Source organism: Daphnia pulicaria, chromosome 1 (genome assembly GCF_021234035.1).
Source record: "Daphnia pulicaria isolate SC F1-1A chromosome 1, SC_F0-13Bv2, whole genome shotgun sequence".
Classification (NCBI taxonomy): Eukaryota; Metazoa; Arthropoda; class Branchiopoda; order Diplostraca; family Daphniidae; genus Daphnia; species Daphnia pulicaria.
In genome coordinates this window covers 26,904,668-26,915,615 of record NC_060913.1, presented here as the reverse complement: position 1 = coordinate 26,915,615, position 10,948 = coordinate 26,904,668, and the positions used below count along the sequence as shown (strand labels likewise).

The following is a 10,948-nucleotide window of genomic DNA, read 5'->3' as shown; positions in this document are numbered from 1 at the left end:
TATTGTTTAATCTAGAAATCTTTTGAGTACGCTTTCTTTCGCAAAGTGAATTGGGGAGAAACGAGCCATTTCTTAGGTCTGGGAACTGTTTTTGATCCCCTCCCATCTAAACAGGACTAAACAACTCAAAATACATGTTTTAGCAGTTAATTTTCAATATAATTGAAGTAGATTTGCCTTTTTTAATCCCCCAAACAAATTGTTTTCAGATTTCTCCGCCGTTATTCAAAAACGTTATTCTCAGAAATTCTTGTCGTTACATTTTCCTAATTTAATTTCCCGACTCCTTTAACACCAATTGTCAAACGCGTCTTTTCGTAAAACTTTTTCGTTACACGTTACAAACTTCTCGTTACATGCTAGAGATATTGGAACTTGTTTTACCCTGTATTTCGGGACTTCTATTTATTTTCATCTTCCTATCATTTTTCCTATGTGAAACACTTGCTATACTTACCCTACCTATTGGTTGCTATGCAAAGGGTGACATATTCTGACCGTACTATGCACTAATGCATGTTGTTGCAACTGTGCAGTGTGCTGTTCCTGGATGTCGACACGTCTTACAATTAGCTGAACAATGGAACCACTTTCCCTGAGAGCCATTAGACCTAACACTTGCGCACCTGCCATCAGGTATGTGGGTAGGGTAGTGCACATGTGCACTACATACATCTGCAGATGTCTTATTATTTATTTTTGGGGAAGACAAATAACTAACCATTTGAAGTGCTTGACTTGCCAACAGTATAAAAAGAGGACAACCCGCTGATGTAGAGATGGGATTCAACAAGCTGCAGTGACTACACGACAACTTATTACTCCGTATTCCAGTACAGGTAATCTGAAAAATGTCGACTATTTCCATTTTATCTTTTATCGGCTTTTCGTTTGTGTTTTAATTAATTTCAAGTTGAGAAAAATGGTATCGAAGAAATCGGGCTCGATGGCTATGGCATTTGTTTGGTTCTTTTGTTGGACCATCCAAGTCATCACGGGGACTCCTGTGGCATCCCTTGAAATGGACCGAAATTTTGGATCCCCTTTAACCGATGAAGAACTTAATTGCATACCAACATTTAGCAAAGCAGGTACTATCGTTTTAATCTGTCTATCCTTATATCCTTTTAATTATTTAATCTCATTTATGTTGGTTATTTCTTAGCATCCGGCACACCAATGTCGGAGGGAAATGATATCGTGATTTTACCGAATAAGAATGCTTACGTAAACCAAAAGTGGCCCAATCCAAGTGAAATTCCTTACGTCATCGACTCCACATTTGGTATACACCTCCCATTTTCTTATTCGTTTTTCTTTTTGAATCTTAATTATTAATGGAATGTGTCTTAATCAGATGACAAGGCCCGGTGCGCCATAGGTTACGCCATGAACCACTACCACAAGAACACCTGCATCCGGTTTGTTCCTCGAACCGACCAAAAGGACTACATCCAAATCAACAGACTTGACACTGAAAAGTATGGACGTTTTATTAGGAGTTAACAGCTATTGATCGATCTGTTAATATGGTTTTGCATCCAACAGTTTCAGTTGTTATTCATTGGGACTTGGTTACTATGAAGGCGAAGGAGCACATGGAGTCACTCTTTCACCCAGCTGTTACGCGTATCAAGCTGGAACCATCATGCACGAATTGATGCATCGAGTTGGGTTCCACCATGAACACACTCGACCCGACCGCGACACATACATTGATGTCCTTTGGGATAAAATTTCTGATGGTTGGTTCGAATTAATATTACGTCATTTAATTTAAAAATAGGCCTGCCATTACAATGTGGAAGAGATGAAGAATTTGTTATTTGCTAATGATTTTATTTCCTTTTATTTTTTTCAACTCGGACTGGAAGGCACAGTACCAAATTGCAGAAGGATCTAGTCTCCTCCTAAGTTACGATTACGGTCAGTTGGAATTTCGATTCATTTCTTTTTCGTGATCCGCGTTCAATTTTGTTTTTAATCCCGCAGGTTCCGTGATGCATTACCCGTTGGGTACGGAAATGGTGACCAAACAGGAAACCGATATTGAGATAGGACAGCGAAAAGGTTTAAGTGAGGTAGGTGAAAATTGAATTTGAACTATAGACTGTACATGTTTTTCTACCCGTTTTTCATAAAAATTGTATTGTTTCTTGACTGAACAGTTGGATATCGGCAAACTCCAAATGATGTACTTTCCATCCTAAGAACGCTTGCTGAAACACTACTAGTTTTCCGATTCCACTTTCCTGCAAGGATTCCTTGTTATTTCTCTGCATAATGTTCACGCATGACGTATTCTAGCTTTCTTTTTTGGGAACATTTTTTATTATTTGGATCAAGGATATTTTCATTTTATTTCACTATTTACTTATTTGATTAGTACACTTGAGAATACTAAAACGAAACTCGTTTATTTTTACTTTTTAAATACTTGAGTCAAGATTTAATATATTAAGGGAGCAATTTCTTGCGTGATATACCCGTTCAATTTTTGTTCTGGGAAAAAGTTTTGCTTTGCTGGCAAAATTGTATACTTCTCTGTTGGATTATCTTTTATTCTTGTATCTTTAACGACATAACGTCTGGCGTATTTTTAGGAGAAGATGTTGGCTTATCTGTTATTTCAACGTTGATTGACTGCGCCAGAGAATTTTCTTTAGTTCTTCACTAACATGGAAGAGGTAAACCGAATCCTTAGAAACTCCTAATATCGTCATTCCCATTAAAATGCAAAAAATTGGGTGTAACATGAAGGAACTTCAAGTCGCAGGACATTTGCCATTGATTATGTGGATTGTGGAGTGCTTTTTGGTAGGCGGGTGGGGCACATTTGGTGCTTGTGATGCTCCCGATTTGAGGCATTTGTCCAAAGTAATAATTCCGCATATTGTACAAAATTCGCCATTCGTTTTTTTATGTCAAGTTTCTTCGCAATAAAAATAAATCTGCAAACAATACCCAACGTCTAACGATACTTTCAATTCATCAGTTAACAGAATGAATTGGGTATTTTTACTACTCTCAAGTCTCAACACCGTAATCAACGTGAAAAGTACGGTTGTCTGCCTTTCGCTCTCTAGTCCTCTAGTGGTCGATTCGGTAAATAAAATTAAATGGCATTTATTTTAAATTAAAGAACACTCTCTGAATCTGATGATTTCATTTAAAGAAAAAGATTTTTTTTGTTTCACTTTTTCTTTTCGTGAAGCAGAGAAGTCACGAAAAAAAAAACTAATCGAAGCAAGCTATGTAAGCAATTTGACAACGTTCGTCCTATTGCCACTCGGTGTGCCGATTCGTGTACTAGATTAATGGCGCTAATGTTCATATCACGTTTTCTGTTCGGCGTTCAGATTTTCACTCGAGGTTTTCGAATATTGTAAACGGTAAGTAAAATCGACAAATCGTAGTGTAATGTAAGAGGCTAAATAAATTCGAGATGATAGTAGCCTATAACTAGGTATCCAAACTTGCCTTGGTGATTCATTTCTCCATGAGATTCTTTTCACGTGTTGTCCTTTAGGCTTCGCCATTTTATATTATTTCAAGTTTTATGAAAGAAAATTGACCATGCAGGTCGGACATTTTTGCCTACCAGAGTTCTTGATTCTTAGTTTCTTGGTTCTTACAGTTTGTGGTACTGACTTCAGTAACAAGTTTGTCTGCATCATAACATTTTAGAAGAGTGAGCATCTGGTAACAAGTATATTTATCCTTGGCAAATATTTGTAATTTTTTTGATTAAAAACCTTAACATTGGTCCCAAAAACCATTATGAATATAGGCCACAGACACTAAAAGCAAGTTGTAAAAGCTTAACATTTGTTCCTAATTTGACGACAAGAATTTAGAATTTTTAAATGAATTCAAAATAGAATGTATTCGAGCATTAAAAGATGTATAAGAATTGATTGACTGTTTTCAAGCAAGTTTTGACTTGGGTCTTAAATCTTTTGGACGGATGGACGATGGACATGTCCAATAAACTTCAAGGACATTGTGTTAACTGTAAATAGACCCATAAAAAAAGCTTGCTAGTAAAATGTGCTTGAATTCTTTTGAATTATTAACAGGGATAGGTGACTACTTGGAATTTTGTCTTGGAGGGGCTCGTGGAGGGGCAGTCCATCATTGGCGAACTCGGTTATAGGATGCAGTCTTTTCCTTCATTATGATCTCCAGAATATGTAAGGTGAGATATGTAATTGCATCATTATTGGATTACTATTTGCTTTAAATTAATTGGTGTATCTTTGATCCGTTTTTGTCCAGGAGATTAAGGAAAGGCCCTGTTGACCGACTTGTGAAGGCTAAATCACTAGGGACAGAATCACCTGCAGAAGAAGATGAGCCATCGAATTTACTTCTGCCCTGATTGTCACCTGCGGCCGCTGGGTAAGGTAGGACACTTTACTGTAATGTTTCCACTTTCTTGTGAGTGTTACCGTTTGACACTGCACTTCACCGTTTGTTTTCCCACCCCTTGTGTCATTTTGTGACTTTGAATTTTCGCATTGGGTTTCTGTTGGTGACCTTCAGCTGTCAATACCACCAGCCTCCCTAAAATTTAATTTATAAAATGTCGATCGTTTTTACAGTCCCGTTCAAGCTTTCGTGTAAACGAACGCAAAACAAACACACTTTTTGATTGTCGGTTTTGTCTTCGGACGTCAGTTTGTTTTGGAACGTTCCTTTACGATTTGGCCTTTGTGTTGACATTAACTTCAAGTTTTCTGACAAATTGAGGGATGTTGTCTGCACAAGTTTTTTTTTTTTTTTTTTTTAAATAACGAATTCGCATTCGTGAATTCCTCATGATGGTGTTCTGTTGATAATTCGCCCATCTGTGGAGCTTGTTTCGATTGGTAGATGTGCGATTGTTTCTTGTGGATATGGTCGCAGAAAAGAACGGTGGTTGAAGTGAGTTGCAATCGTGCAAATTTTCGATTGAGTCTATTCTATGTGAGAACGACACAACTGCAGTATAGTGGGAGTATTGCCATTTTGTGACAGATTCTTCTATTTCTTTGCCATCACTATTCGTGTTGACGATACTGGTGACTGTCGTCGTACTACTTCTTTCTCTACCGGCCGTACCCAATCAGACATCTGTGGGAAGATGCTGGTACACAGATTACATGAATAATCATCAACCATTGTCAATAAATTGACTTCATAATTAAATATGAGAAAAGACGATGGTAACTTGGTAAACTGGGTAACGAAGCAAAACAAAGAAAGTGACACTGCGCAGGTATTACAACACTAGCAATCTAGCACCACCTGGTAAAAATGAATAGTATATAAAATAATAGCAACATTTTTTTACACTAGCTTTTTTTACGATAGTTTTCCTACGAATACAACAAATAAACTATATGGCTAACGTTAGTCACTGTTGAAGATCTAATTTCTCGGTTACCTTAGATTTCGATTCAACTGAAAATATTATCGTTTCTTTGATGTGAGTAAAAATTTGGTGGTTAGGATTCTTCTTGCGAAAATTATCTTGCACCTTCGGTCCATGATGATCTTTAGAGTCTTTTCACTTTTGGACACCGTATAAAAAAACCGTACAGGCGGAAAAAAATGTGTGTGTGTGTCAATGACAATCATGATGCTATCTCTACGATGATGCCTATCATCGTTGATATCAATACTCATGTTTTCTATACTTGTAGGCCTACTACAGTGTTCGAAGATTTTCCCATTTCATCCTCTGCTTATTGCTTTGATTCTATTTTTGTTTGCTCCAAATGCTTTTCTGCTTCTTATTCTACCAATAATTTGCCGTGGATGAGTGACTGATCTTTGCGTCCCAAGGAAATATTTTTCCCCCTAAATATTGTAATGGAAGTTTTTTAACTTAATTCCAAGTTTTTATTTGCATAATTGTGAGTTGATCCATTGCTTCCTCCATTTCCTTTTCTAAATTTTTCGCTCTCTTTTTTTTTTAAAGTTTATTTCGACGTTTATTTGCCTTCCTCAATTGTGTCCTAGTCGATCGCAGCTTTTGAATCTGTTTTTGTTTTTGCGTCGTGGCTAACCGCTATCGCCAACACATCGCCAGTTCTGTCCGTCGTCAGCTACTTGTTTGATGCATTCCAGGTTCCAGCCGTCTGGGCACCAACTTCTCTATGGCGATTTTATTATCGGTTGTGATTATTTTGACGCATTCGTGAAAGCACTGCAAGATTCGTTTACCCATTTGCGTACTATAGAAAATAATGCCCCCCGGTGATTTTATCGCCCGTATGGTTATTTGCATTAGTTTCTGGAACATCTCAATCATCATTGGACAGGCAGCGTTTGTTGGCATATCAAGGCCAACACAGTTTTTTTTCCTTTGGCCAATATTTTCTATTATTGGAAACAGAATCTTGACCACTAACTAACTATACCAGCAATTGACGTAAAAACTCGACAATGCAGCAGTGTTTTAAATTTGGAAGAATGCTTAATCTATTTAACATCCGCTTCTTAAATCCTAAATTTGTTAATACTTTTTTCTATAAAGAGGATATTTACAGTTTGTTCTTATCGGATAGCTAATAGTTATCTTATAACGGTAATGTATTGGCATATAGAAACGCATATACATGTTGAACATTCATCGTGCTGTTGTCATTGCACATATCTAAATTGAAAATAAATCTTCTATGACATCAGTTCAACTAATGATCAGGTTATTAGTTCAGTATATACTAACTATAGGCGAAATTGAGAATAAACACTTTAATAACGCTGGTGTAGCTGTAACTGAGTCCCATGTAAAGCTCATTGATTATAAAATCTACATTGAAAGCTTTATTTAAAATTCAATAAAACAAAAAAGAAACGAGAAAAAAAATGTTGCATCTTCAAACCGCAATTTCTCTTTCCAATTGTTCCTTGATGGAGGTTAAAGTTCTTGAAGAGTAGCTTAGGGGAATTTTAGTCGAAGGTTTCTTGTTGTATTTTTTGGCAATTTCGTTGTTATAGGTAGCAAAAATGTACTCGCGTAATGGCAATTCTTCGTTGATGCGAGGATTTCTCCATCCAGGAAATATCTTGGCGTAGTCTCTGTATCGATACGAGACAGTCAAATCATTGTTAAGATAAAATTTGTCGTCTTCTTCATAAGATTGATGGCATGTCATGTGACCCAATTCCTCAGTGCCTACATAATTTACTCCTCCAATTCCCTCTGGTTGATGGATTGCATCATGAGGTCTGTCTTGTGTGTCGTGATTGGCTGCTTCGATGCACAAACTCCCACACATGCTACAATAAGCGTCGCATCGAGACAGTGCTGCCTTATCGTTTACTTTTTTCATGTGTGTGACTACTTTTGGACTCAGTTGTTCTGCATAGTCTTTTTGATTTGTAATAGCTTCTTGCTTTTCTAGCACTTCAATTAATTTTGACAAGCAGGCCTCTTGAAATTCTTTCTTCTCTTCGATGTTGAAGTCTTCGTATTCGCCACTGCAATCAATTCGAAATGCCGAGTGTAAAGTTTCGCTCTGCAAATAACCATCTAAAAATTCTTTTCGTAATTGGTTGACAAAAGTTTGCGCTCTTTTTTTGTCGACTTCGATTGCTGCCGCTTTTTTAATTGCGTCTCTCAAATGATATCTGAAAGTTTGCCATTTTTCGTCTACGTTGGGGACCTTTTGAGCGATTAAGAGGTGGAGCATGTCTGCGTAAAACGTCTGAGGATTACGTATGCAATCGAGTACTTGACCCAGTTGATTTCTTTCCAGCAAGTCGATCAAATGGAGATCGATATGCTTTTGCATGAATCTGGCGTCGTATAGCCAACGCTCGTTTCGAATTCCTTGAAACGTCCTCTGCACCATTTCATTTTCAAAAGCTAAAGAAAACAAGGGAACAATTTAATTATTGTTATTTTTGTTGGTAATGATTGATCAAATAATGTAATGAGTGATGAAATCAATATTACCTGGAGTAATATGTTCTTTCAATATGTCTGCCATGTTAGATGCAAACAATTGAGTCTTTGCCACGCCATTTGACACCATCATGAAATTTTTACGCAGATTTTCTTTATTGGACTCCAGTTTCGCAGGCACCGAGTTTTCTTTTTCCCATTGATCTTGAACTTTCTTCATTAAAGTAACAGTCAGTACCATACCATACTGAAACATATCTTGAACAACGGAATTCTCAGTAATGTGGTATGTGTTAAGTTTTGAATCTATTTCACGAATAATTTCAGAAACGATGCTATTATCATAACAGAGCATCCCAGCTGCAATTCTGTTGACGGCGTCGTTAACAAAATCAGCACACATGTTAATGGAATTTTGTTTTTCCTTTTCTTTCTCATTTAAAAGGGCAGAAAACTGTCGTTTTAAATATTCAATCGGATGGAAGCCACTTGACTTTTTGTCCTCTTTATTCTTTCCTGTTGGCAGGGAAGGTAAAATAAGGCGGTTATCAGTCCAGTTTATTTCAATTTGTTTTGTCTTTATCACGCTGCTGTTCTGACACACCTTCTTTATTTCCCGTTGTACGTCTGTGGTAGGAAATTCCTTTTTCGCTTCATCCAAATATCTTTTGAACATTTCTTCAAATTTTTTATTTTTTTCATTTTCGTTCCATTCGCATTTCCATTCCACTTTCGAATTCGTTGATGACTTGAAGGATTTGTTGATTTCATTGCGCATCTTTTTTTTATATTCTTCTACGCGACTTTCGTAATTGAATAGTCTATCGAAGGCGTTTTTCAGTTTTAATCGCCAGTTAAAATCTTGGTCGTTCTTGTTGCGATTCCACATATTTTTAAATTGGAGTTCCCACTTTTCTTGGCCTTTTTTCTTCACTACATTATTCACATCTTTATCTAATTCTTTTACTGTGAGATGTAATTCACTGAGAAATTTGCCTTCGAAGTCTTTAAAGGGAACTGAAGTTTTTTTTTCTTCGGTCGATTTTATCATTTCTTGTTTTACTTTTTTGAAGGACTTTTCGTAAGCTTCAGTCAATTTTCGTTCAATCTTTTTGTACTCCAAATCCAATTTGTCAAACATTGCATGTTCCATCACAGTGACAAAAGTGAAGGTGAAATTGGCGGAGCAGATACATTTCCAAACATTTTTGATGTAACTGGAAAATTCGCCGATGGATCTACTTTTCCACATTTGACCACCTTCGACAGCTGTAACGCGTTGATGGATGTGTTCTCGAAATTGGATGAGTTCTTTTCCGTATTCTTCATCCGGAACATCTCCCGGTGGTTTGGTTTGTTTGTTGACGTTTCCCAAAATGCAAACGTCACTACGAGACGAGTCGGTCGAGGTGAGATTGAAATTGGCGAAAGGACTTTCCGACTTTAAATTACTCGAATTGCCAGTCATATTTTGAACTTGACTGAAAGCTTCATGGAGTGAAGTCCCCAGCGTTTGAATGATGGTGTCTAATTTGTGTTTCTCTTTCGTGTCGATCCGGTTGTAAACGAAGAAGATTCTGGGGCTGAGTCGTCCGCCGTTTTCTTCGGCCAGTTGCGATCCTTGGTAGGCCATTAAAACGATCGGTAGAATTTCTTTGACGGCCGCATCGTTCTCTCCCGGGATGACGATGATGGTCGCGTCCGACAGTAAAATGCTCAGAGTTGCCATTTGATTGTCCCGTCTTTCGCTTCCGGCCAGGCCGTGATATTCCGGTGATCGAGTCCCTTCCGTGTCCAAAAGCAAAATGTAGTCGTACTCGGGACGGCCCTCGACGGCCAGCAGCTGCATGTTGACACCTCGAGTGCATTGGCCGACGCTGGTCCTCATTCGGATGCCGAACATTGTGTTGAGCAAAGTCGATTTGCCGCTGCTCTGGACGCCTATAACGGACAAGACGAAAACGCGTTTTCCTTCCACCAATTTCCCCAGTTGGAATAAAACTTGTTCCACCCATTGCAAGTGGATCACATTAGAGTCTCCGTCGAGTAGTTCGAGGCAGAATCCGTCCAGTAAATGCTGAGCTGCCAGTTGGGGAATTTTTTGAATTAGCGGTGAACGTTTTTCCATGTCCGTGTAGAGATGACTCAGTTCCCTCCACAAATGTTCAATATTGAGTGCACTTTCAATCAGATTGGATTTAGCACAGTGAAGTTGTTCTTTCGCCGACTCTAAATCTGTTTTATCTGCCGCTTTGTGTGATTTGTCAAAGTACGACGTTGATAACGTCTGAACGGTTTTCAAAAGTGGGCCAAGTTCTTTTTCACCGCGATTGGCCAATTCTTTTTCCAACATTCGGATGGACAAAACGCGAGAACAAGAATCTCGGCTGTCAAGAAAACTCAGAAACAATTGGAGTAAATTGTTAGTTTCGATCTGACGGGTGTTTTTTCGACGCCTTTCACGAATTACTTTGATCTTTTCTTCTTCTTCTCGAATAATTTCTTCTTTCAGTCGGTTTTCTATTGTGATTTCTACGTGTTTCGCTTCCTGCAAAAATAATTTCTGGAGCAGAAATTTGTTTTTCTTTACATTTGCCAAATTCTGAACTGATTGCCCAATTCTCGACTTGATTTCTTCCGGTGACACGCACTCCAGGGAGCTGTACCCTTTCGCTTGTAAAATGGGAATTTTGTGTAATTCCCATCGATTCGCTGCAAAATTAGGTTCCTCTGACGTTATCTTGAGACAGGAGACGATTCGCGATTTTAATTGGAGTTTAGATGCGTTTGAAAGTTCGACTTCCATGTAAAAATGAACGAATCCATTGATTTCATTTTTTTTACTGCTCGACCTTTCCAACGACGGTTTCCAAATACAATTCATTGACTTGTTTGGCGCCACTCCGAGTGAAGCGTCTTCTAAATCCATTTCCCTTTTTTTCTCTTCTGTCATGAATGAAGAGAAGAAACTTTCTGATGGAACAGTCGAATCCTCAATCATAAAACAATCGGCAAAACGTCGCAGAAATGACCACAGTGGCCTGAAATCTC

General features: G+C 38.0%; 2 protein-coding genes across 2 annotated transcripts; one reads left to right on the top strand and one right to left on the bottom strand.

Annotated features, from left to right (window-relative positions):
• Positions 1-922: 922 nt before the first annotated feature.
• On the top strand, positions 923-2,210 carry LOC124320713 (zinc metalloproteinase nas-4-like). Its single transcript, XM_046783586.1, has 6 exons — positions 923-1,091; positions 1,166-1,285; positions 1,358-1,481; positions 1,549-1,745; positions 1,993-2,081; positions 2,169-2,210. Exons 1-6 carry the CDS (start codon positions 923-925, stop codon positions 2,208-2,210), a joined length of 741 nt encoding a protein of 246 aa, XP_046639542.1.
• A 4,494-nt stretch (positions 2,211-6,704) lies between these two features.
• On the bottom strand, positions 6,705-10,718 carry LOC124314199 (interferon-induced very large GTPase 1-like). The gene is made up of 2 exons (XM_046779337.1): positions 7,949-10,718; positions 6,705-7,858 (listed from the first exon to the last, which is right to left on the bottom strand). Exons 1-2 carry the CDS (start codon positions 10,701-10,703, stop codon positions 6,867-6,869), a joined length of 3,747 nt encoding a protein of 1,248 aa, XP_046635293.1. The 5' UTR covers positions 10,704-10,718; the 3' UTR covers positions 6,705-6,866.
• Positions 10,719-10,948: the final 230 nt, after the last annotated feature.